The sequence below is a fragment of the Exophiala viscosa genome, assembly GCF_022695815.1.
Source record: "Exophiala viscosa unplaced genomic scaffold EDD37scaffold_11, whole genome shotgun sequence".
Classification (NCBI taxonomy): Eukaryota; Fungi; Ascomycota; class Eurotiomycetes; order Chaetothyriales; family Herpotrichiellaceae; genus Exophiala; species Exophiala viscosa.
Genome location: NW_026944363.1, coordinates 981,160 through 1,005,445, shown reverse-complemented (window position 1 = coordinate 1,005,445; position 24,286 = coordinate 981,160). Strand labels below are relative to the sequence as shown.

Here is a 24,286-nt window from a genome sequence, read left to right as displayed (position 1 = left end):
CATATCTGAGGTCTAAGGCACTTCACGTCGTTCTTGATGTAAACCCTAGAAACGTCCATGTACACGGAAAGAAGGTGACTTTTCTTATCATCCTATATATGCGAAAACCTGAGGTCGACGTCATTCATGATTCATCAAAGCCTCAGGTGAATGTCTTCCTTTCCAACCACCGACCAAACGCAATGATATGACGGTCTACCCTTATGAAATAATCAGCCGCCCAGAACACCAGGAGCATGAAAATCACATATGTGAAACAATAGGACTTCTGGCCATTACCCAACCATGACCTCAATTGATTCAAGGGCCCATCCCAGAACGATCTCACGACAAGGAGATGCATGACATATAGTCCAAAAGACAGTTTCCCAACGTATTGAGAAAACCCCCAATTGAAGGGGCGCTGGAGAGGTGGACATGTTTCGAGGGCCCACACGATCAGAGCTGCGGCGATGCTCAACCAAAAGTGCTCGCGGCCCTGGTCTCCTCCGTGCCACCATGATGGAACGGCCTTGCTGAGGACCGGCCATGGGTTGGGTCCCTTCTTGCCGAGATTATGCGGCTGGCTACACAGGAAGACTCCAACAACAAGCGCGATGATGGCGACAAGGTATCGACCGCCGGTCGCAAGCCTGCTGCGGCGCCATCGTATCTTCTCAGCATGCGCCCCTATTTCGACTTGAAGCTGTTCCATCTCCGGTGAAGGTGAGCTAGTCTGTGGTGCAGGCTTGTTGAGTGATCTTTCAGCGAGGTGCACGCCGAACATGAACAGTGCCACGTATGCTGCGTCCCAGAGATAGCAGAGAGTGATTAACAGCCAACATGCAATTGTCCTGTGCCTGGTTGAAAGCTTACAGCACGCCAAGCAGAAGACGAACACCACCATGGACCCGCGGAACTCGGCAGGAATCGTCCACAGATACGGGTGGTATCTGCTGTTCTGTGTGTGCTCGCCGTAGTAGTAGCCCTTCACGTCGGCAAAAGGGTTGCTGAACCGCAGCATGTCCTTCACCCAATCTGCCAGCTGAACGAAAAAGGAGCCCTTCCAGGCTACAAGGGGGTACTTCAACAGACCCACGCAGGTAAGCAGCATGGACACCAGGGCCGCGAACCCAGCGGAAAAGTACAGCCGTATATAACGTCGGAATGTGGACGAGGCGAGGCTCTTCAGCAGATTCTGCTCTTTCTTCTCTCGAATCTTTTGGAGCAGGTTGTGGCTCAGCACGTACCCCGAGATGATGAAGAATATGTCGACCATGGCGCGGCCCGAGTGAACGATGTCGATCAAGGGCAGCTTCAGGTAATGGTTGGTCCAGTAGAAATGGTGGTTCACGACGACCCAGGCGGCATAGCCTCGGAGGGCGTCAAGGTACGCTGTCGACCGCAGGTTGGGGGGAGCTTTTAAGCCCCCAGGTTGTAGGTAATGGGGAAGAATTGAGATGAGGACTCGTCGGGTCAGGATGTTATCTTGGATGTAGTGCTTTGTGTTGTGATAGCTTTGCAGGAGGCCATGAATGCGGCTCCTCCGTAACGGAGTGCCCATATCCTTTTGCCAAAGGTCATAATCGATCTCTGCGTTGACTTCGGAGGTCTCGATGTCTCGGCCATCTTCTTCAGTGAGAAGTGGTTGGGATTGTTGCATTTTTGGAACTCAAGAACCGTTATCGGCTTTCCTGTGAGCCGACGCTTAATAAAGATGCAGATGTAAAAACACACGAGCGACCAGCTTTTGTGTCGGATCGAAAAGTCGTCACACTCTGTTAATCAAACATGAGTTCGACAGTTCGGGCTGGGCAATCGAAGTTGAAGGACAGGTTGACGTGCAGAGTGACTTCTGTCAACGTCTCAGAGACCGTACCTGCCCCGAGACAACTCCTAGATACAAGTGAAGCAAAGGTGCTATGGCCTTTTGTCTCAGGTGGAGGCTCAGGGATGGTGTTGAATGGGGACGCGCGGTAGCAATTCCAGCCAGGGGCGATTTGTGGTGCTGCTGAAACCTGAAGCATACTTCCCATCAGTGGTAACTAACTTGACCACAGTACTTGCCATAGCACCAATCCTGGGTGGGTCTCTTATCATGGCGAAATTAGCCTATGGTGATGTGTGGACTCGTGGTTTCAGTCAAGCCGATCGTCCAGGAGCATACTACTCTGTTAGCCGGAATAACGAATCGTTTATGGTCTCCGGACCTGCATTTCGCCTATACGAAGTTTTGGCCACTGAGAATACCCTGAAAATGGTGGGGGCCGATATCTCTTCGGTTAATGGAGAGAATTATTACGCCAGCAGCAACGCTAGATTAATTCAGCTCCAGCCACATCGCTGAAGGCAAGACTCTCTATTTTCTCGTCCGGTCGAAAATCAATACCTGTCCCACTAAAGCCGCACCCGGCGGATTCTCTTGCTAGAGGTGCAGCAGTACTTTGCCACGGCGCCTTATCAGGTCGCCGATAACGAAGTCCTACTTTGCTGGGTGGCTGAAGATGCGGCTCGATTCATCGATTCAACGCTTCAATCCTCGCTTAGACCCTGACTGTCCGGACGCATGGGTTCAAGCGAGCCTGGGGTATATCGACACTAACATCCGGCGTCGATAAAAATTCCGGCTGGGAACGAAAATCGACTCTCGCCTCCAGGATGCTTGCGGCTCCCAATCATCCCACGACATGGCGTCTTCGGAGCTCAGTCTCTACCTACCTTGCCCGATTCGATGCTGGTTTCGTATTGGCCCGACATTTGGACCTCGACTTCAGCGAGACTGGTCGGGACGATCCAGGCTTCGGCCCTTTTGCTGACGGGAACCCTCTCATGGTTGAACGCCTTCTTGAAGGGACGAGTCCGTTCCGAATCTTCCGATTGTCCAAAGCCAGGTGCACGGTTAAAGGTATGGAAGTTCTTCAAAGACATTGATATCTCACACGACCGATGCATGTCGAAATGAGGAGATCATCATTGTCTTACCTCGCCTTGTTGCTGAAGACCTCTTCCTTATTGAACTTCTTGTTCCTCGGAAAAGAGTCGGCTCTCCTTTTGGCTAGCATTGCCTGCTTGTGAGTTGCACCTTGTTCGTAAAACGGACACTGCGACTCCTGCGAACTCTTCAATGCCGGAACCACCTAGGCACAGTGGCAAGACTGCGCATGGCTCCCATGCTGCACTTCATCTTACGTGTGGTGGCGTGTCGAGGTTTCGCGCACGCAAGGAGATTCTTGAAGTGACCGTGACCGTCCAACTTATAGGTGGGGACCGACATCACCACGGGTACTCACTCCTTGTCTGCGTTCTCCTTGGCCAGGCATTCGAAGTCGTCCTCGGCTGTCAAGGCGTTGACAAAACGCTGCTTTTTCTCCTGTCACTGTTTCACAAACGTATTTTTCGTGTGTCATCTCGTGGACTCTGGTCTTACGTCGTTGGCAATGTCACGTCCATCTCAGCCGAGAAATGCTTGCGGTAAATGGCAATGCATCTTGTTACCACTAATTGTAGGACTGCAGCGTGCGAGCCCAAATTCATCGACAACCGCTATCCGCCCTGACACCAACCATTCTCGGCGACAATGCCGCTTCCGGACAGCAAGTCATTTCTCTACCGGTCTCTGGCTATTCGAGCAAGATCCCGGCCTCTACCTACATCTGCCATTGGAGTTATCGACCCATGCGGAACAAGGCTGATCGCTATGTTCCAGGTATGACTTGGGTCTTTGAGATGAGGGGGTAGTCACCGGCAAAGAGGTCAGGTCTACTGGTGCTGATTGTCCTGCTGACCTTCATCTCTATATCAGCGATGTCTATACGACATGTGGACCGCCGATGGCAGGCTAGCTTGAATCCCAGTATTGTCATATCAATGATAGACCCATCATCACGAAGTGTTCATGCTACTGGTCGATCAAACAGACCTAGGGATACGAATACGAGCTCGGATCGGCCCGAGAAGCGAGCTAGATGAGGCTCGTGCGTAGTGTAGACATCGTGTTTTTCGATCACGGTCGACAACAACATTACCTCGGAACCAAGTCAATCAGCTGCTGTACTTGACAGAGGAGCTGACTGCTCATGCTCTTGATTCCATTATGTCCAATCACCATCGCGAGAACCTCGGTCAGGGTCAAAAACTTCCGATCATGCAGCACCTGCCAGCGGCTCTGCGAAGATGCAGCCGAATGTAGCAGAGCTTCTGACCTCACAGGGACATGCAAGGGTCGCGTTTAGACTTCCTACAACAGCACGTGTTATCCAGAATGGGCCTTTTGGAGGGGTGAGACTTTGACCCGCTTAACGGCCTGTTCTGTTGGTGGATGTCCTTTTAAGTCACTTGGAATCGTATGAGTGCTGTGTCAAAGATGTGGAACTGTGCATATCTAGGGAGACTAGTGCATTCGCTGTGCGCCATCTCTCACATTGGTTGTAACCATATTTGCATCTTCCCAGCCCAGGGTGGTGAGAATTTCAGACTGCACCTGTACCTGAAGTCTGCTTTTGGCGCGCGGAATTCCCAGCCAGTTCAACAAAGCTGTATACCGCGGCACCACACGTGGTTATGAACAGACCCAACGCGTTCAATGCCCCAATATGGACGTGGAAAAGCACCACACCCAGAATGATGGTCATACATTGCTTGACATTCCCACATACCGTCATGGTCAACGCTCCCACAAGCTTGTTTGTGGTGAAGGAGGATATATTCAAACAGAATGCCAGAACTCCGTTTCCCAAGAAGATTATGAGTATACCAACAAGGGCATACTTTATCTGATCCATAGGGTAGCTAGAGATTTGGTCGATTTCCGCGAGCATCCTCGAGATTTCGCCTGACCATACACTGTAGATGAGTGACTGAAGGCAAGCAAAAGGTGACATCCGGAGCAAGAACTCAAGAGGGTCAAGCTTGAGACTGCCTGTCATGATTTGATTCGTAGTGATGGTCTGCGAGAAGATCAGCTGGCAAATTTTTAGACCGACATGAGGGCTTGAAACGTACCTTAAATGCTCCCAGAACGACGCCCAGGAAGGTAACCAGGAAACTCCACGTTGTGTAGGAATAGTCGCCGAACGTAGCGAAAGCAACGCCCAGTATGACGGGGATCAGAGACAGACATGTGGCTCGAGTATACGTGCGTCCGTACATCACACGATATAGGCCCATAGTGACCAGTGGAGTTGTCGCACGTACGACCTGGTGAAAAGGTATTGACACCATACCCCTGATCAAGTTAGCACCGTATTGAGGGCCGCGACGGAGAATACTGACAAGGAGACGTTCGAGATGGCAATGTTCAGGGTGAAGAGAAACGAGAAGGCGGACAATACGTAAGCATCCCGTGGCGCGAGTGTACTGAGCTTGAAATAGCCAATATGCAGCAGAACATAACATCCTACTGACGAGCATCCGGCGTGCAATGCTGTCAATAGCCAGGGATAGGGAAACTGCATGATCACAAGCAGTCAGCAAGTATTCAGCAATGCGACTTCCTGCCCATAGATTTTGAGCAGGTACCGAACCCAACTTACCGACCCGAGAACAGCCTTGTTGTATAATGTCAGACCAACATTGCACAGGAAATAAATGAACAGTGCCGTAAACTTCTTCGTCGTGGGCACCGAGTACTCCATGGCAACCTTGGGCTGGGTCGCTTCAGGCCGAAGGGACATCGAAGCGTCGTACTCGGCAACCTTTTCGCTATTCCGAAAGGGCTCTGCCTCGTCGGATGACAGGTGCTTCTCATCGTTCTGAAACTCGAGAGGTGTGCCGTCGGAGGAGCGACGTAGGTCCTCGTAGGGAACTACAGGCGACCATTAGTCATGCTCATGAAGCTGCTACTTGGGCCAGCGGCGTGTCTAGATGCTAGGCTTGCCAAATAATTACCTCGTCCTTCTGGTGTCCACGGCGCTGCCATGTTAGCTGGAAAGTAACAAGCTGCTTGATGTCTTGCAGAATGAAGTTGTACAAGCAAAGCCTGACGACCTGTGCGGGAACTGTGGATCGAGGTCGCAGGTTGACGAAAGAGTGAATCCCACTGGTACCTGAGAGCCTACCCCAGAAATTCCCCGAGCACAGCAGCAGAATCACAGGCAGCACGAGATAAGAGCTTGATCACTTCGAGACCTCATAAACGATGCACTCACTACTTGTGTCTCCTTCGATCTCTGCATTATCGCAAGTTTCAGCAGTCGATTCTTCCGTAAGCCATAGACAGTGTTATTATCTTAGAGTTTTGATAGAGGCCAATGATTAGCCACGAGAAATCCCGACATAGAGTTGTTCCCACACCCGGTCCGGACTGGGGCTGGGAACAAGATGTTAGAGTTGTTTTTGAGTGTGGAATAATGCGCATACGTTATCCTCTAACTGTCTCGCAGTAAATCTTGAATTTGTCTCTGTGCGACCTACATAAGGCGGGCCGTTTCAGACCAGTTACAGGTGGGCATATACGGACCCACTTGATATGGGGGCGCTTATCGGAATAGGCGATAACTTGAAGAGAATATGTGCAGCCAAGACCGACTAGAGTTGCGGAAACGTTAATGGATAGTGTGTGTGCCGGGTTCAATAACGGTCAATGACGAGTCCACACCCCGCCCCTCGATAACGACCGTCGACAAGGATACACGTCGTAAGCCTGAGAAATTATTGCAAGCAGATTATTGCAAGCATGGCACCGCGAGCCTGAAACAATCCGATAACAGTAAGGCCCAGGGGTTTACGGGCAGGGTCAACGAGTTCGATATCGGCAATCGAAGGATCCATTGACTTTGATTACCAGGAAAGCAAATCGCCTTCACACTTCGGCAGTCGAACTCACAGCTCTTTAGCCCACATTATCGGGCGTCTCCAGCGGTTTACCTTTCCACCATTCAGAAATCCAGAGTCCGGATCCCAGACCTGGAAATTATCTCGTAGGTGTCCGGAGAAATACCTGGCCTGCAGAGGCTGCAGCATGCCCATAACAGGGGTCTGATAATTTTGGCGGGCTGAGAATAATGCAATCTAGTGAGTGAGATATGCGGCGTCGGTTGATTGAGCACCGGATTACGAGGCTCTCATACTGGGTGCTTCTTACCCCTACTAGTAAGTATGCAGGTCAATCTACGCGTGGTGGCCCTGGTGGGCAGCATGCTCCGTCCCCACCAATCAATTGACTTAACATAGTCAGGTCTCGTGCCGACGTGCCTGCATCTGACGAGACCCTGGAAGAAAGTCTTCCAGCCAGCCCTAAACGAAAAGATACCAAGCCTGGATTTGTATCGTTGTGACTTGTTACTCACCTCTTGATCCAACCGTCCATGGAAATATCATAATATATGTCGAATTGAGCAAGGCTGCTCGAATAAATGTCGTCGGTTTTGGGGTGGGCCAGGCACTTTCGTCGTCAGTCTCTCTCCGCCATGTACAGCTCTGTTCAACAAGAAGAGCATGATGGCACCTTCGAGGCCTACAAGGGCCGACCTCGCGGACTGTCCATGCCTAAACACATCGTTCGGCGACCGCTGCATTTACTGGCAGCAGTTTCCGTTACTGCTCGGGTTTCCATCGTCTTAGCCCTGGTAATGATCATCAGCTTGCTTTTCAGAGCTACACCCCACCATGTCTGGAGCGATGATGTGCCTTCTACCAACTCGAACTTTTTTCATCTTATCATACCAGCAACGAATGGTGGAGTCCGATTCTGCAAGACTCTCTTCAGTGCTGCAGTCCTCGATTATCCGACACCGATAGTGATCAATTGGGCGGGGAATGATGAAAAAGCGAAAAGAGGAGACATTTATGGCGGCACGCACACTGCCAAAGTCTCTGGAATTTTGAGATATCTCGATTCACTGGGGCCTGAATCTGACCAGGAATTGGTCTTGATCGTGGATGGCTACGATCTGTGGTTCCAGCTCCCTCCAAGTGTGCTCCTAGATCGCTATCAACGTGCCATAGCTCAAGCGAACGCGCGGCTACGTAGGCGGTTAGGCGATGCAGCAGACAAGGCAGACATTAGACAGACGATAATTGTGGCCGCCGGGAAGGTGTGCTGGCCACAGTCACCGGACTCGCCAACATGCAGCCTGCTTCCGGAATCCGAGTTGGCCCCAGACACTTACGACGATCCAGATGACAATGAGCTTAAGGACATTCGGGCCCGCTGGCTCAACTCTGGCTTTATCATGGGCCCAGCAGTCGATGTCCGAAGGGTCATGAAGCGAGCAGAACAAGTCATTCTTGCAGACCAATGGGCTTTCTCTGATCAAATGGCATTCAACGAGATTTTCGCGCAACAGGAGTATCAGCGTGAGTTGCTCCGAATGAAACACCTCTCCTCAGTTCAGAAGCTGGTCGGCCGCGTCAACAAATACTTCGGCCTCGAGGACCAACGCAGCAAGTTGATAGCCGAGACCAATGCGACAGCCATTGGCATCGATCCTGCCGTCACCAATCAAACTTACGAATACCACCTTGGTCTCGACTATACGGGGGGAATCACTCACACCCTCGACGGCGAATATTACAAACTTCGTTGGCTTACCTTCTCGAAGCTCGAGGACCCTGCTGAGTTGGCCAAACTTCCTCATCCCGAGCGCGTCGATCAACATTTTCTGGAGAAGGACATCGCAGGCTCTGCGCTTCCATTTTCCGTCATCGGCGATAACGACACTGCTCTCTCTTCTCAACAGTGGAACGAGGTTCCCCTCTGGACCGAGATGTACTCTGCCGTTGTTCCGGCCACATTCCACATGAACCGACCCAAAGCTCCCATCGAGTCTGAGTGGTCACGGACGTGGTTCTATCCACATCTGCGAAAGCATCTACGCGCACGAATTCTTGCGCCTCGCACGCCCGTGGCGGTGACGACCGACCTCCATGGCCAGCGCCAGTGGTGGAGTCCTGTCACGAGTAAGGGCGGTGTCATGGCCGAAACGGCCACCACGCCTACCTGGCTGGGATGGGACCAGCTATGCGGCGCCGAGAATGAGGGATGGGATGAACTATTTAGCGATAAGCAGGGCAAATGGGTAGATCCGCGGGCGGCAGTATAAACCATTAATAGTCTTTTGGTCCGAGCTTTAGAACGATTGAACAAATTGTACAACAGACATCCATATGTAAAACATGAAGCTTTATGTTAAGATATGCGCCTTTGGTAAACCTCCCACATTGCAACTTCCTGGTTCAGCGATACATGTGCAAAAAACCCCCCAAAAAACCCCCAGAAGACATGAGCAAGAAGACGTTCACTTTGCGAGGTTGGCATCGAACCTCCATGAGCTCGCTACGCCGATAGTCTCAACCCTTACGCCCAATTTCTCCAACTTGGCCGCGTCAATGATGTTGCGCCCGTCAAACACGTACATGGGCCGCTGCATGCTCGACGCAATGCGTGTCCAGTCGAGCCGGCCGGGGAGCTCCTCCTCGGAACGGAGCGGTGTGGCTGGTCTGGTCCACTGGATAGGGCTCGTCGGGGACTCCAAGGTACTAGAGTTGGATTTTGAGAAGTATTCCGTGGGAGAGCCGTTGGTAGATGACGGCTTGCCTTCTTTAATGCTGGCCGGGGGCGTAGGAGGCATCTTCAAGTCAAGCGCACGGTGCAGGGCCATCTCGCCTGGGGACATCGGAGAGGGGGTGGGTGTTTTGTTGCTGAACATCTCCCATTCCGTCAGGATTACGACGGCGTGGGCATCGGCACATGCTTCGTAAGGATTCGTGTGGACGGTCACAGCCTTCTTGAGGGCCTCGGGGCTATTTTGTTCTGCCAGGTCTTTCATGATCTGGCTTTCCGTGACCTTGGGGTCGTAGATGCTGATCTGCGCGTTCTCAGCAATGAGGTTGTTGACGACGGTGATGGCGGTGCTCTCTCGAGTGTCGCCTGTGTCTTTCTTGTAGGCAAAGCCCAACACGGTGATTTTCTTCAACGAGAGATTGCCGTGCAGGGCGTTGATGATACGTTTGGTGAACCGGCTCTTCTGGTACTCGTTGACTGATACCACGTTCTCCCAATAGGCAGCCACCTCGGGGAGGTTCAGACTCTCGGCGATGTAGACGAGATTGAGAACGTCTTTCTTGAAGCAGGACCCACCGAAGCCCACGGATGCTTGAAGCATTTTGGGACCGATACGGCTGTCCAGGCCACAGGCGTAGGACACTTCGTTGATGTTGGCACCCGTCGCCTCGCAAATGGCGCTGAAGGCGTTGATGCTGCTGATTCGCTGGGCCAGCATGGCGTTGGCGGCCAGTTTGGTCAACTCCGAGGACCACAGGTTCATCGTTATGAGCTTTTCGCGGGGAACCCACGAAGCATAGATTTCGGACAATTCTCGCGCGGCCGCCCAGCCTTGCTCGGTCTGCAAGCATCCTATCAAGATTCGGTCGGGTTGAAGGAGGTTCTTGATGGCCGTGCCTTCAGCCAGGAATTCGGGGTTCGACAGGACCTCGAAATTCACCCCGGGTTTGGCGTTGGCTTGCAAGATCTCCCTGAGACTGGCGGCCGTCCGGCAGGGGACTGTGCTCTTCTCCACGACAATGGTGTCATGCTCGGCTGCCTTGGCGATCCGGCGAGTGGCAGCTTCGAGCCACCCCAGATCAGAGGCTTTTCCGGCTCCCACACCCTGGGTTTTGGTAGGGGTGTTGACACCGACGAAAATCAAGTCGGCTGCTGCAATGGCTTTGTCGACTTGTGTTGAGAAGAACAAGTTTGGTTCACGGACACCGGGAACGCCGTCCCTTGCAGTCTTGACAAGCTCATTCAGGCCAGGCTCATAGACTGGTAGATGATCCGAATTCCATGCTTGAATGCGTTCTGCGTTCAGGTCGACAATGGTCACTCGAACCTTGGGGTTCTTGTTTGCAATCACGGCGCCACTAGGTCCTCCCACATAACCTGCACCGATACAACATATGTGCTTGACTTTGCGAAGTTCTGGCTGGCCATCTAGCCTCGTTTGAATTGACGACACCATCTTGACTGTTGGGGGTGGGTGGATGTTGATACTACCACGCTGCCTCAAATTCTCTAGAAAAGACAAAGATGACTGGATCTCTTTTTGTTAAACAATGAAGAGCTCCTGACAAGGTGATGAAGTCTCTTCTGACTTTGCACTGAGGTTGATCGTACCAAGCACTCAGGAGAGCATTACAGTTCCGACCGCGTGCACTGATGTTTTTGACAGTAAGGGCTTCAGGGATAGCCTCATAGGTGACAGGGCTCCAACAAACGTCCCTTACAGGGGGATCGCCACCTCCATATTTGCCTGGAATGCGTCTGTAAGTTTCCCTTTGGCTCACCCGATTTTCAGAGCCAGTTGGCTGTGTCAGCTTTCTCGCAGCCTCTCTTCAACACACGATCAACGCCCATAGCATTGAGTGGTCTCACATATTCAAAGTGTGGTGTCCATATTTTGTGCAGTTCAGCCGCGACCGGTCCGTGTGGAATCCTCAGTTGTCAGAGTTTATGGTGTGCCTGTCAGGACTAGCTTTGACGCATGACATTCAGCTCTGCCACGATAACTCAGGATACATTAACGTGCTAGCTTCATGATTTTTCGCTTTTAGCCTTTTTTGACATGGGTCCAGGGCGACCCAGGGGTCCTTATCGTAATCTCCGGCCTTATGATCGGCAACGAGGATCCGACTCACGATGTAGCTGCCGGTTCTAGCATTGAACTCCGCTCCTGGTTTTAGGGTACAGTAGGTTGAGTGAGGCCACGCAATTCGGTCCCACCACCGCCTTGTTCTGAGATGGCGCACAATCAAAACGAAACATCCTTCAACCTTGAACGTATGCCAATCTAGAACTGGCGCTGTCAAGTCGGTGTCGCCGCTGGCCAGTGTAAGGAAAAGGGGAAGTGCAACGCATATACATCGAACTTGTACAGGTAAAGTTTGCCAGTCGATACACCAAATGTATCAAATCTTGCACACGAATCCGCAGGACCCCTCCTGGAGCCTGTCTTATCTTATCTCTTACTAGGATAGAGAACCTTGGATTAGCCTAGTGGTCCAGGCGTAGGTACAAACCGAAGCGCTGCACGACCGGAGCAGGGGAGCATAAGATCCATCAATAAAAAGCAAAGTAGACATCAAACTGGGTTGCAGCAAAACGTTCCCTGATTATTATCAGTCCCAGAAATGTTGTTCATGACGAATCAGGCCGTAGTTCCCAAAAGACATAGCCGAGGATCATTTTCCCGTAGTCCTGGATAGTTACACGAGCCACCCGTAAGCTAGGATCCGTGGACGGGATGGTGAGGACAGTGGCTTGAGACCACGTTCTCGAGATCCAGGGTCTGATGCTTGTCCGGGAAAAGGTCGCCAGGATCTTTGTGCAGTGTGCCCGGCTCGCCTATATGCAGTCGAATGGTCGTCAGGGAGTTATCCCAGCCATTCGCTAGCAAGTACCTATGTACCCGGAACACTGCTCTGCATACCACAGTACAGCGTAGTCTCGTGTACAGTCCACAATCAACCTGAGATGTTGGTTAATGGTGAGGTCATGGAGGGCCGTTCGACGAGCGTACCGAATGGGTATTGTGGTTCTGTGTCGACATCCTTCACGCATGAAAACGGAGTACGTCTCAGATCCAAGTGTTCCTTGTCCGATCACATATCTAGGCACCATCAATCCTCCGGTTTCTAGACGTGTTCCCTTATCACTTTGCGTTTTTTGTGCGGCCAACTGGAGATCAGCCACATGATATGCACGTGATAGCACGTGCTGCTGTGGCTGTGAATTGAAGCTGAGCCCCCTTTCTGATCTTCATGACAAACGCCAGTGACATCATGTTGCATACCAATAAGATGCATTGATTGCAAGGCACGAACCAACCGTGACCAAGGTAAGGGTGTCGATGATACCTGGAAAGCAACTTCTTGGGTAGAGCTTGGTTGTCCATGGACCTCATCGTTACCATTCGCTTACTACATCGGCCCCAATGGCACGATCCGAAGTTACCAGCCCAGACACCTCATGTTGATCTGCGATGCCCTCATTTACCCTCGTTTTGACTGTCGATGAATCTGCCAAGTTGATGTGGCTTTGCTGAGACGATCGACAATCCCAAGGATATCACGATACAGTAGAGAGCTACCCTGTATATATGGGTTAGGTCAATTGCGACTTCCTTGATAGCTAGCTACCGTCACCTCTCATTTATGATCAAATCTCAAACAAGCCGGGCATCCCATTTACCAGAAAAGAGCATTATCTATACATCAGGCTACATTACGTATCAGTACCTCTGCTTGACGAACCTCATCACCTTACGGTTGCTCTCTTCAGTACAGACTTGGCCAGGCAGTATCGGACGGGCAATTCATGGACTTCGGTGGGTAGTCACGAACTTCTACCGACTCTCGAAAGGTCGTACTGCACACGAGCAACCTGAAATCAGTCGGCTTGCGGGAACGATCATCAAAGCCAGAAGTCACTCGGGTTGCGCACTTAGTGAGATTTTTGGTACGATGGCAACTCAGATCTGCGATGAGCATATCTCTCGGTTCGACGCAATCTCCCCAGCAAAAGGACAGAGATCAACAGGTCATAAGATTCCTAACTCATCACAGGCATGTCGACCTACTCCCATGCTCTTGCTCGTTACCTCTCTGGTCGGCGCCGCCGTTGCAGAGTCTTTGCACCTCCACACTCGCGATACAACACTTCCACTCCGTATAACCAACAATTGCAACGAGGCCATCTGGCCGGCCATTTTGACGCAGGGTGGAACAGGCCCAGCGAGCTCTGGCTTCATGCTGGCTTCAGGCGACACGAATCCGCAAACGGTCGGCAGCGATTGGATAGGCAGAGTGTGGGCGCGAACGAACTGCAGCTTTTCAAGTTCGAGCCAGACCAGTGGACAAGGAGGTGCACCATGCACAACCGGTGACTGTGGCAATTTCCTCGAATGTCAGGGGGCAGGTGCACCGGCGACACTGGCCGAATTCACCATGTCCTCAGACACATATCAGACCTTTTACGACATCTCGCTTGTCGATGGATACAACATTCCAGTGGGTATCATATCCCTGCTGGACCAAACTGACAACTCCACCCTTCAAGATATTCCACCGAATCTGACCAATCCTGTTTGCATTGGCACATCTTCCTTGCTTGCAGCTGTAGGCGATGCCGCCGACGTTAACTTCGGGTCAAACTCGACATACCCTCTGCCGCTAGAGCAATCAGTCACCCAGGCCTTTGTTTCAAGCTGGTGCCCTTGGCCTTTACAGCTGGATCCGCCCCAGAAGCCTGGCGACGGCGTGTACCCATATCCGGACGATAACATCCAGCGACCAATATTCAACCCTTGCCTGAGCGCCTGTGCAAAGTACAATAAGGACCAGTATTGCTGCACAGGTAGTCACGACACTCCCGCCACCTGCTCACCGAGCGACTACTCGACCCAGGCAAAGAAAGTGTGTCCAGACGCCTACAGCTATGCATACGACGACCAGACAAGCACTTTCATCATCCCACAGGGCGGAGGATTCGAGGTCGTCTTCTGCCCCAGTGGGAGAAGTTCGAATATCCTTGCCGTTTTTGGCGACCAGCTTAGACAGATCGCGCAGACGGGAAGTGCGACTGAAGATATTGTCTCGCTCGCGCAGAACGCCACATATATTCAGGAGAAGAGTGGTGCTGCTGGAACCATGGGCAAGGCCAGCAGAAGCTTGGTCGCTGTCGTGGCAGTCTTATTGATCTTGGCTTGTCTGTAAATACCCCTTTGTGAAGATGTTGCGTGTGAACACATTGTGCGGTTGTTGTGTTGGAGCGTGTGATTTTCGGAAATACCCTTTTGAGTAACGCGAGCTTTCCTAGCTCTTCTGTCAATACGTATCGTTATCGAGGCTTCCTCACTTCAGCCATTTTCATCTCGAAAGCGACTTGTCCCTGTGGTCACGCCTGGAATGACAACTGAGAGAAAACCTGGCCAAGGTGCATTTTCACCACCATAAAGTATAGCCCATAGAAAGCGGAGCTCGCGGGTGGGCAGTTTCTGCATCAGCACCTTTGTCGCGGCCAGTTGAATTTGTTTTCTCCGTTGCACATCGCCGCCAGCAAACGACAGAGCCTGATACTCGCTCAGATAACTGTCATGCTTGACATGGTTCGGCCTCCAACGTGTCAGCGCAGGCTCTGCCGCTTCGAGAGGCTGAAGATTAAATTGTTGCTCTGGTTGACCCCTCGGAACAACAGTACTTCGCGCGTGCTGGTTGTTCTTAGCCTCCGAACCAGCTTTTGCATTCGTGGGCGTAGTAACAGCATCGTGAGATATACCATTCTGTTGTGCTTCCGCACCATTGCCAGTAGACTTCGCCTTCCACACCGGATTCGGATCCGCCTTATACATGTCCATGTACTTGTCTAGGGGCTTTCCCTCCACCCAGTCACCGAGGAAATCCAACCTGAAAGATCCCAAGCCGTCTTGCGCTTTCCCAATTTCTGCTTTTGGCTTTTGGTTTACCGGCGCGTACTTCTCTTCCAGGGCTTTCCAAATGTCCGTGGCGAGCTCGTGCGATTCGGCAATCTTGTAGGGTTCGGTGCCGGGGACGAGGGTCGACATGATGAGCGCTTTGGCCCGGGCGTTCTTCCAACGAAAGTCGTCCGCGAGGTCTTTGGGGAGGCCCGCACCCGCAGAAGCCGCCGCAGGGGCGGACATTGTCGGGGGAGGATCGCCGTGTTTTACATTTGCAGAGGCAGCAAGGGCAGAAGCGGAAACGTCTTTGTTGTTTACGACATTGGTCGACTTTGATTTCTTGTTCGGCATGCTGGGTGAACCGCGCTTGCAGCTCGCCGGCCACGCCAGCTGTTGGGTTAGAGTGTGGACTGATCAGGTACCCCAGTGCCCTGGCATCTCTGGACTCTGTGGCGGTTCGGCCAATTGAGGCAGCTAAGCGCAGTCTGATTCTGGGGTAGTAGTGTTGTTGGCGGTGCTCTCTTTCCGCAAATCGAAACCCAGACAGGCCGCTTTTGAACTCCGGCTTGGCAAGCCAGGACCTCCTGCTGCTGTGATCCGTAGACAACTCCTCCCCCCAGGCTTGATGGAATCGATGGCCAGCAAACATGGCCATGTTTCAAATATCTCGATTCGATCATGTCTGCTAAGCTTATCAACTGCATCAAGTGAGGCTCAGAGGTACACAGGGTTTTGTGCACTCTGTACTATCGAAAGAAGTGCAATGAAGAAACTCCGTGCCCACAATATCAGCGGATTCAGCCTCGTCTCAGTGCTTTGAAGACCGCTTCCAGCACGGAGCTGCGCGTCTCTTTGTGGGATTCTTCCAAACCAGCAGCATCCTGTAAGGGTCTTGTATACAACAGGGCGGCCGCAATGTCGTTGAATTCTGGTCACTTTTTTGATCAAGACCAAGCAGTGGACACGCAGCGGTCGAAGCAATTGACCCAAAAAGACTTTGCCGTAATGGCACTGTCAGCAGGATCTGTGGTACCAATCTTCTATGCACAGTGCTCTGGCCATTGCTGTCTTGATGTCCACCTTCAGGGTTATAAGGGGCCTGGAACTCGATGCGCAGTCCTGGAACCGAACCCATACGATCAGAGGGACAGCATGAGAACATGCAGACGCCGGACAGTGCGGGCCGACAAAGGGTTAGGTACGTTGTCGCAGGACGAACGGTAAGCCCGTGGGTGCCAGCCGCTAACAGAGCCCACCCGTATAGGCATACACTGCTTACTGCTTACGTCGTAATTCGTATAAATGTACTGTGCTTTGCTTGTCACCCATGCCCCTTAGTATATATCGCAACAGTATCACAATACGTCCCTTCCGTACTTCGTACAGCATGGATTGATCCTTCCGAAGCCCAGTATAGATGGGGGAGGATTTAAGATGTGGTATTCCCACTTGACAAGTAAGAACACTCTACACAGAGAATTGAAGAAACCATTCATCCAAGCCAAACTCAGTCAAAGTGTTCAACTTTGCAACGTCTGCAACCATCTCATACTCTACAGTCTCAACGCCGCACGTCAACATGGCGACCAGTACAGCCACAACCGCAACAACAACGATCCTACCAAGCCCAACCAGCACCAGCGGGTGCACACTCAACACCTGCGCGATCGACTCGTCTTTTTACATGTACCAGATCGACCTTGCCCCAAACATCACCTTCCTCGCCCTGTTCTCTACGTTCCTGTTATGCTTCACCCTTACCTATCTCGTCACCGGACGGTGGCCCAGCTTCTGGATCGCCATGTCATTGGGCCTCATTTCCGAAATAGCAGGGTACATCGGCCGCATCCTCTCGTATGGCGACCAGTGGGCCGAGACCGGCTTCCTCATGCAGATCATCTGCCTTACAATCGCGCCTGCATTCCTCACTGCGGGCATATACCTCTGCCTCTCTCGCATTGTCAATGCCTTTGGCCCGGAGCACTCCAGAATACCGGCGGCTTGGTACCCAAGGATTGTAAGTGGCCCCGATGAATGCCCACTATGATGGACGGCGTTTTGACTGACGGCCCAGTTCATTCCTTGTGACATAATCGCATTGATCCTTCAAGCTGCTGGTGGCGCCATGGCCGCTATCGCGCTGTCAAATGCCACAAGTTTGGACACAGGCGATAACGTCATGATTGCTGGACTGGTGTTTCAAGTCTTTACGCTTTTGGTCTTCATCGGCATCTGCGTTGACTTTGGTATCGCAGTCCGCCGCAGGCGGGTCCGGGACAGGAAAGACAAGAAGGCTGGCTCAACAACGGCCAGGCTCCCGTGGCAGCTGAAGGGGTTCCTCGTCTGTCTGGGAGTGGCGACCATTGCCATATTCTGGCGGTGTTGTTATCGTGTTGCAGAACTGAATGGAGGATGGACTGGTCCTATCATTTACCACCAGGACTACTTCGTATGGTTCGAGGGTTTTCTGATTACTCTCGCGGTCGCGGTGCTTGTACTCTTCCACCCGGCATTGTGTCTGCGAGAGCCCCCGGAGCCGGCCAAGGGGTTTGACTATACGGTTGTCGAACAAGGATCGTGAGGAAGTCTGACAGGGCATTGTGAGTTCCCAAGCTGTATGGTAAGACTGATATTGTGGAAGTCATCGGATAGAATTTGTAGGCCTTCTTTTTGTGACCAGGAACTCAACGCTAAAGCTTCGGAGGGAAAGTGTCTCCATGGAAAGAATCTTAGAATGAAAAATAAGGAGAAGTATGCCCGGAACTTCCGTTCAAGGCATTTTCACCATGACTCTTTGTACGCAGGTATCCCTGATTCGTTGCTTAGCCCCAGCAGTCACGGCTTTTGTGAGGCGTATCCCGGTCTCATCTGTATCGGTTTCCACTGGCACTTGATCAATTAGCTTGAAGCCGAGCCGTTCGTATGCGCGGACGCCCTGGTCTGTCGAAGTGTCCAGAAGCACCGGCGTGCCGGGGTATTCTTCGAAGTGTCGATCCAGTATGTGTTTAAACAACTGCGAAGCATATCCTTTGCCTGGGTACTTGGGATTTCTTGCGATGATCTGCGGGAAGCCGCACTCGACCATCTGAAAGCCTTCAGGCAAGTTCTTTGCAATCATAGACGCGACGTTGGCTTCAAAGACGAATTGAATGCGGTATAGTCCCGTGAAACCGTAGTGCCAGGGCAGGGTCAAGTTTAAGATGCCCGACCTCCACAGTGTGAAGACATCGTGGTCGGCCAAACGTTTTCGAGGAGGTAGCCACAGAACGATAGCCCCGACATCAGTGGGCGCACCATCGCTCTCAGACGAGGGAACCTCTGCAACCCAGGCCTCTCCACCCACGAGCCTCGTCAGTCTGATCACCGTGCGATAGAACATGACGCGGGACTTTTGCAGGTTGCTCATTTTGGGTGTCGGGCCGTTGATGCGTCCAATCTCAACAGGCTGCAGAGGTTCCGAAATGCCTTGGAACCAATTATGGTTCCTTTGGGATGTCAGTACTCGACGTGGCCGAAGATCGATGGTATCGTGATGTAGACTTACCAGACTGGGAGAAAAGCATTGCAGAGTATCCTCGACAGCACGTCGTCTTCTTCCAATTTCGCAGCGCGAAAAGTGACCCCACTTTCCTGGCCGGACGTCGTCGTCGGGGGCCCTGTGCTTGTGCTAGAATCCATTATTGTGCTGCGCGATTTTCGTGATGTTTACAGGTGTTAGAGGGAGTAGTCAGTGTGTTGTCCGAGGACGGGAAAATAAGTGGTCAATATATTATTGCCTTGCAAAACTTCATGAATTTGTAGGTTTACCGAGGCCACTCACCGCCACTGTAATACAGTGCACAGCGGATTAGATTGGCCCTAACATCGCTCTAAAATAGCTGTAGACCGTACTATCTCGTTCGAGACACTAAATTAATATGTAGCGTCGCTCTTCACGTAGTAGTGCTCTATCTCGTTGCCTCCTCGAAGCACGTATCGCCGAGAAGGACACATTACGGAGTAAGATGAGATGTCGATACTCTCATAGCCATGTTCGGCAGGTGTCCGACGTTCTCGTACTTTGCCTCTCCGGATTGTCATGTTTTCAACTAGCTCGTAGTCTGGGCCATCGGAGACCCAGATATAAAGTCAAGACACTGACCGCTGGCCGTCAACCACTGACCATGAATAGAGAGCAATCGCTTTCTGAAGGCTTTGCATGCACCATCATTTTCCTCCGCGGTCCTCAGACTTGATCTCGCCAAAATCGATCGGGCCTATGACAGATATCGACATGTCTGACAACATTTCTGGGAAGTCTCATGAAGGTGACGAAAGGCTTCATCCCAAAGAGGGCATGGAAGGCGGGATTGATCTTGGCTTCGAGGAGCTGGGATTCACATCTATGGTGGATGTGGGTGGACAGCTTCAAAAGAAGCTGAATGCCCACCATCTTTCGATGCTCGCGATCGGAGGTTCCGTGGGTACTGGCCTCATCATAGGCACTGGCAGCGCTCTCGCCAGAGGTGGTCCAGCGGCAATTCTCATAGCTTACTCTCTCATCGGGTTCGTGGTCTACTGTGTTCTTGGTGCTCTTGGAGAAATCGCGGCGTGGGTGCCCTTGTCGAGTGGTTTCGCTGGCTACGCAGCAAGATATATTGATTCGGCCATGGGATTTGCTTTGGGTTACTGGTAAGCAATCTCGCTGTCCAACTTCTGTGTATCTGGTCGCCTTGATTCTAATATCCTTCACCCGGCCTAGCTATTGGTGCAAATATTTAGTGCTTCCTCCGACACAGTTCACAGCCAAACCTTCGGAAGATATCTAGGAACTCAGAGAGTATATCTTCGGACTTATTATTAAGTAAATGTGTATTCATTCTCGCCGTTAGTGGACAAAGTTGGTGTTACAATATCCTCGGCGAGCTTGCAGATTCAGGAACTTTTGCAAGGCACAGTAGAACATCCCAGGGTTCGATAAACCCCTGGGCGCCTCACGCTACCTGGTTACCTTAGGTTAGCACGACCACATCCACGGCAAATACGAGATACGCCATAATCTCAAAGCAGCAACAGGGCATCGCCATTGAGGACCCCAAAAGCGTCTGAGCATGGGATTAATCTTGATATAGGCCGAACATCTCAGCATAACAAATCTTCGAGGGAGTCGACCCATGCAAGAACTGACGTCGTGCCGATAGTACCAGGTACTTTTGGGAAGCCGTATTGACGTATCTCCCGTCAAATGGGCCGCCGGGATCATTGTGCACGCTAGGCAAGGGAGGCTCGGAACCTCACTCACGGATTACTTAAGTTGAACCCCGTAATTCAAGCCTCCTAGGGCAAGACACAGACAAATAATAGGCAGGATTGTAAGGGGAAAATATGACTAAGTATGTGGCTTTGACAATTCGATCATCGAGACGTCACTTGTAGCCAAAGACTTGATTGAACGACTTTAACGTTCAAGGCCTCACTCGTTACAAACACTTTTCGCGGATACACCTTCTGCCCTCGTCTCTCTTTCCAGTTGTATGTAGAATCATCGTCGTTGCACATTACCACATACAGAAGAAGCGTTTCCAAGATGTCTTCCTCCAACCACCAGAAGCCGACACTTCCTAAGTTCGAACCACTACCTCCAACCAATTTCATCAATCGACTGATCAATCGCATTCTTGCACCATTCTTCTACCTCCTCTTCAGCATCGTATTCAGCATCATCTTCGTGCCCATCTTCGTTATGATCGATAATTACAAGCATGGCCGCGGCAAAAATGGAGGACAGCGGTTCGCAACTGATGAGTCGTCGAAGCACTATCAAAGCAGACCCAACAAAGCTACCTCCTGGATGCGATCGTATGGTGAGAGCTACGGCCAACCATCTGGGCGTAAGGCTGGCGGAAGAGGATAAAGTATGCATCACTGTCAAACAACTCAAAATATTCTGTTCGAAAAGGAGAGTCACCAAAACATACGAGGTGAACATTCCGGTGATCAAGCAACGAGGAATCGCATTCCCACCGAGGAATTTAACCCAGAATAGACTTAACGTCGTCCTGCAGATCCTTCCGCCAGCCTATGGATGTACGCGGTCATCAGCCGGTTTGAATTTACGCCTGCTGTAATTCCTTCAATATCCTTTCACACGCAGCTTGATTATACTCAAGTGAGCCATCTGGTGTCACGGTAACAGACATCCCCTCAAACCGACCCTCGACCTCTTCGGCCACCCCTTCCGTGGCAGCCGGACTCTTTTCAACAACATCTATCACAATATCATCCAAGCACAGCTGCCAATCCCCATCAGATCGCCAAGCTGTGCCTTCCTCATCTCTCCGCAACAGCTCCGCGTACACTTCCATAACATCGACATTGCGGCCGAACCCAGGAACTGATCTTCGGAAGATATCATAGTTCAGCGTGACACTTGGGTGTGCTCCAGGCCCAAAGACCAACGATAACTGGTAGATGTGTTTGCCTGGCGGCAGGTTCGTAGGCGCGCCACGGACCAATCCCGGGAAAGAGGTTTCAGGTGGAACGACCCCAGTCGGCGGGTCAGGTGGCAGTTTAACCAGAGTCAATCGGATTAGGACGAGAACTTCACCGAGAGTCCCCGGGATTCTGCCCGTGGGCGAGAAGGTCAAGGAGCGCATGTCGAAGGTGACATTGGGATTGCGTGGTTGATCCACGTCTGTGAGGTTGTGCAAGCTGAAACGAGGCCATACGTAGCCCTCTCTGCGTGACGAGAAGAGTGCGTTGGGTGCAGAAGCAGCGCAGAGGATATCAACGGGATCAGGAAGGGAATTGAGGGCCTTAGCAACGTTCACCACAGTGAACGATTGGAAGTACAAGTCCTTGTAGTGCAGTGGCGCTTGACTGGTCCATGGATCGAAGCCAATGCCGGAGCTGTTGGTCTCGAGGTCATCAAACTAAAGTCATGTATGTTAGCGATAAGCCTCTTGGAGTTGATGCTGTAATGCCCCTACTTACATTTAACGTGAGGTTCGATGATGACTGATGTTCGTCGCCCATGTACAACTGTTCGTACGCAGCAATTGCTGTTACCACTCCGAGCCAGCATAGCAGAACTTTGGTAGCATGCATATTTGCGCCGTACAGTTGCGACGTCAAACCTGATCACATTGGCGGAAGGACCTTGAAAATTGTCAAGTTCACCTGGGGAAGAGAAATCGTCTCCAGATTATACGAGTACGATTTTCAGGCACCTGTACACAATAGTTGCCTAGTTGACCCCGCACATAAGACTGCATGAGAAGTAAAACCTGTGCTGCTTCGGGCAACGATGTGCAAGTTTCGAAGATTCCTCAAGCATCGGAAGCTGGAGTAGGGGGCCTGTTAAGGGTCTAACGTTGGGGAGTGGAAAAACAGCATTGGGGCGATCGAGAAGACTTTGTCCATTCGGGAAATGACCGGTGTAGGCCATCTCACCACGATAGTCCATGGTGACAGACTCACAGATTTCACACACAGTCTCCCGGAGACTCATGTCATTCCTGTGTGTTGCTAAGAGATAGGGTGTACGGCTTCCACACGGCAATGAGTCACGAGGCTCACGTGCAAGGCCTGTGGTATGAAGGAAGGTCAGGTTCAGGAATGACATGGTACCACATTGCGTGTAGATACTTACTAGTTATTTGGGCGCGGACACTGATGGGTTCTCGCAGTGTCAGGAAATTCCATAGATGACGGACAAAAGACAATTTCGGATGATCAATTTTGCCATACAACCTCCCTTGTCTGACAGAATCTAATTTCCCAGATGGGAGGCCTCGAAGACTCATGTAATAAAAGCGGCCGTGAGTCTAAAGTCCGGGGAGTGAAGGAGGTAAGGTTGATGACTCAATGGTCTCGGCAATTTTGGGGGCGCCGTGCAAATGATGGCAACTTCTAGATCTTCTTGCTCACCTGCGCTGAGCCTCAATTCACTCACAGCCTTTCTTCCTTTGTAGAACTTGCACTTACAAAAGCAATCTCTACCTGCTTTGCCTCTTCAAACTCATCTGCCACTCCCAATCCTTTATACCCTTGACACAACTTGCTCGCCTTTCCTACGCCTTCAGAAGACCCATATACACTCTCACGAGACCATCATCAAGACATATCATCTACACACCGCTTCAACCACTCCACTCACTCCAATCATGTCTGAGGACTGGGACAGTGTCACTCGTATCGGCAGCAAGGCCCGAGGTCCAGGCGCCGGCGGTGTCGAGCGTGAACGTGTCGTGAAGGGAAAATCAGCACTCAACGCAGCCAGCCGAGCTGGAGCCATTGTGGGTTCGGAAAAGAAGTATGCCTCTGCAAACACCGTAAGTCCTTTCCGAACCCTCCACTGGCGGTTATTGTGGCTGACCCATGCTCTAGAAATCAAATGTGGAAGGTCAGCGCCAGACAATGGTCGCCAACAGTGACGACATCGTCAAGCCCAAGACCGTCGGCAGAGATGTCGGACAAATCATCATGAGGAGGCGGAACGAGATGACTCCGAAGATGACACAGAAGGACCTTGCAACAAAATGTAACACGACTGCCGCCATCATCCAGGGGTACGAATCTGGTAATGCCACCCCCGACCAAGGCTTGTTCAACAAAATTGAGAGGGCATTGAACGTCAAACTACGTGGTGCAGACATTGGTGGTCCGTTGACAGGTCCCAAGAAGAAATAAGAGAGAGGAAACCATACTCTACGGTCTTCATCGGAGCATGTCCAGGCGTCGCAGCGAAGTCGTGTCGACATTTAGCCCGGCGTCGCCACCATGACACTTTATGATTTGACGGACAAAGCCCTTACTGGCGAGCCATGTTTGATAGAGGCGCTTTGGACGACCCCAACTTTGCCGAGTCGTTTTTAACAGCACAGGCGGATCTCAGTCAGAGGGCTATGTTCTCCAGG

General features: G+C 51.6%; 12 protein-coding genes across 12 annotated transcripts; 6 read left to right on the top strand and 6 right to left on the bottom strand.

The window, feature by feature from the left end:
- Positions 1–53: 53 nt before the first annotated feature.
- On the bottom strand, positions 54–1,832 carry EDD37DRAFT_147591 (acyltransferase family-domain-containing protein). Its single transcript, XM_062809641.1, has one exon. It carries the CDS (start codon positions 1,640–1,642, stop codon positions 143–145), a length of 1,500 nt encoding a protein of 499 aa, XP_062667048.1. The 5' UTR covers positions 1,643–1,832; the 3' UTR covers positions 54–142.
- A 2,616-nt stretch (positions 1,833–4,448) lies between these two features.
- On the bottom strand, positions 4,449–5,896 carry EDD37DRAFT_653456 (triose-phosphate transporter family-domain-containing protein; the record flags this gene model as incomplete). The annotated part of the gene is made up of 5 exons (XM_062818572.1): positions 4,449–4,925; positions 4,981–5,203; positions 5,251–5,426; positions 5,511–5,782; positions 5,866–5,896. The coding sequence occupies 5 exons, from the start codon at positions 5,894–5,896 to the stop codon at positions 4,449–4,451; spliced, it is 1,179 nt and encodes a 392-aa protein (XP_062667047.1).
- A 1,489-nt stretch (positions 5,897–7,385) lies between these two features.
- EDD37DRAFT_653455 (uncharacterized protein) lies at positions 7,386–9,020 on the top strand (the record flags this gene model as incomplete). The annotated part of the gene is made up of 1 exon (XM_062818571.1): positions 7,386–9,020. One exon carries the CDS (start codon positions 7,386–7,388, stop codon positions 9,018–9,020), a length of 1,635 nt encoding a protein of 544 aa, XP_062667046.1.
- Positions 9,021–9,215: 195 nt separating this feature from the next.
- On the bottom strand, positions 9,216–10,937 carry EDD37DRAFT_569026 (UDP-glucose/GDP-mannose dehydrogenase family, NAD binding domain-containing protein; the record flags this gene model as incomplete). Its single annotated transcript, XM_062814208.1, has 2 exons — positions 9,216–9,392; positions 9,648–10,937. 2 exons carry the CDS (start codon positions 10,935–10,937, stop codon positions 9,216–9,218), a joined length of 1,467 nt encoding a protein of 488 aa, XP_062667045.1.
- Positions 10,938–13,437: 2,500 nt separating this feature from the next.
- Positions 13,438–14,688, top strand: EDD37DRAFT_612602 (thaumatin family-domain-containing protein; the record flags this gene model as incomplete). The annotated part of the gene is made up of 1 exon (XM_062815372.1): positions 13,438–14,688. One exon carries the CDS (start codon positions 13,438–13,440, stop codon positions 14,686–14,688), a length of 1,251 nt encoding a protein of 416 aa, XP_062667044.1.
- A 63-nt stretch (positions 14,689–14,751) lies between these two features.
- Positions 14,752–15,939, bottom strand: EDD37DRAFT_147316 (uncharacterized protein). The gene has a single exon (XM_062809634.1). It carries the CDS (start codon positions 15,738–15,740, stop codon positions 14,832–14,834), a length of 909 nt encoding a protein of 302 aa, XP_062667043.1. The 5' UTR covers positions 15,741–15,939; the 3' UTR covers positions 14,752–14,831.
- A 1,029-nt stretch (positions 15,940–16,968) lies between these two features.
- Positions 16,969–18,073, top strand: EDD37DRAFT_673887 (putative sphingoid long-chain base transporter RSB1; the record flags this gene model as incomplete). The annotated part of the gene is made up of 2 exons (XM_062819490.1): positions 16,969–17,406; positions 17,464–18,073. The coding sequence occupies 2 exons, from the start codon at positions 16,969–16,971 to the stop codon at positions 17,968–17,970; spliced, it is 945 nt and encodes a 314-aa protein (XP_062667042.1). The 3' UTR covers positions 17,971–18,073.
- On the bottom strand, positions 18,074–19,131 carry EDD37DRAFT_147296 (uncharacterized protein). Its single transcript, XM_062809633.1, has 2 exons — positions 18,934–19,131; positions 18,074–18,874 (listed from the first exon to the last, which is right to left on the bottom strand). Exons 1-2 carry the CDS (start codon positions 19,065–19,067, stop codon positions 18,160–18,162), a joined length of 849 nt encoding a protein of 282 aa, XP_062667041.1. The 5' UTR covers positions 19,068–19,131; the 3' UTR covers positions 18,074–18,159.
- Positions 19,132–19,194: 63 nt separating this feature from the next.
- EDD37DRAFT_697435 (amino acid permease-domain-containing protein) lies at positions 19,195–20,406 on the top strand. The gene is made up of 2 exons (XM_062820156.1): positions 19,195–20,060; positions 20,131–20,406. The coding sequence occupies exons 1-2, from the start codon at positions 19,588–19,590 to the stop codon at positions 20,195–20,197; spliced, it is 540 nt and encodes a 179-aa protein (XP_062667040.1). The 5' UTR covers positions 19,195–19,587; the 3' UTR covers positions 20,198–20,406.
- A 549-nt stretch (positions 20,407–20,955) lies between these two features.
- EDD37DRAFT_653448 (uncharacterized protein) lies at positions 20,956–21,282 on the top strand (the record flags this gene model as incomplete). Its single annotated transcript, XM_062818570.1, has 1 exon — positions 20,956–21,282. One exon carries the CDS (start codon positions 20,956–20,958, stop codon positions 21,280–21,282), a length of 327 nt encoding a protein of 108 aa, XP_062667039.1.
- Positions 21,283–21,381: 99 nt separating this feature from the next.
- Positions 21,382–22,708, bottom strand: EDD37DRAFT_147263 (uncharacterized protein). Its single transcript, XM_062809632.1, has 2 exons — positions 22,362–22,708; positions 21,382–22,300 (listed from the first exon to the last, which is right to left on the bottom strand). Exons 1-2 carry the CDS (start codon positions 22,473–22,475, stop codon positions 21,482–21,484), a joined length of 933 nt encoding a protein of 310 aa, XP_062667038.1. The 5' UTR covers positions 22,476–22,708; the 3' UTR covers positions 21,382–21,481.
- Positions 22,709–23,210: 502 nt separating this feature from the next.
- EDD37DRAFT_146827 (multi protein bridging factor 1-domain-containing protein) lies at positions 23,211–24,284 on the top strand. The gene is made up of 2 exons (XM_062809630.1): positions 23,211–23,701; positions 23,757–24,284. The coding sequence occupies exons 1-2, from the start codon at positions 23,534–23,536 to the stop codon at positions 24,057–24,059; spliced, it is 471 nt and encodes a 156-aa protein (XP_062667037.1). The 5' UTR covers positions 23,211–23,533; the 3' UTR covers positions 24,060–24,284.
- Positions 24,285–24,286: the final 2 nt, after the last annotated feature.

Coding starts and splice junctions, on each gene's coding strand:
- EDD37DRAFT_147591 (XM_062809641.1), bottom strand. CDS start 1,642: ATGCAACAATCCCAACCACTTCTCACTGAAGAAGATGGCCGAGACATC.
- EDD37DRAFT_147296 (XM_062809633.1), bottom strand. CDS start 19,067: ATGGATTCTAGCACAAGCACAGGGCCCCCGACGACGACGTCCGGCCAG. Junction 18,875..18,933: donor AATGCTTTTCTCCCAGTCTG/GTAAGTCTACAT, acceptor GACATCCCAAAG/GAACCATAATTGGTTCCAAG.
- EDD37DRAFT_147316 (XM_062809634.1), bottom strand. CDS start 15,740: ATGCCGAACAAGAAATCAAAGTCGACCAATGTCGTAAACAACAAAGAC.
- EDD37DRAFT_147263 (XM_062809632.1), bottom strand. CDS start 22,475: ATGCATGCTACCAAAGTTCTGCTATGCTGGCTCGGAGTGGTAACAGCA. Junction 22,301..22,361: donor CATCGAACCTCACGTTAAAT/GTAAGTAGGGGC, acceptor ACATGACTTTAG/TTTGATGACCTCGAGACCAA.
- EDD37DRAFT_146827 (XM_062809630.1), top strand. CDS start 23,534: ATGTCTGAGGACTGGGACAGTGTCACTCGTATCGGCAGCAAGGCCCGA. Junction 23,702..23,756: donor AGTATGCCTCTGCAAACACC/GTAAGTCCTTTC, acceptor CCCATGCTCTAG/AAATCAAATGTGGAAGGTCA.
- EDD37DRAFT_697435 (XM_062820156.1), top strand. CDS start 19,588: ATGCACCATCATTTTCCTCCGCGGTCCTCAGACTTGATCTCGCCAAAA. Junction 20,061..20,130: donor GGATTTGCTTTGGGTTACTG/GTAAGCAATCTC, acceptor CACCCGGCCTAG/CTATTGGTGCAAATATTTAG.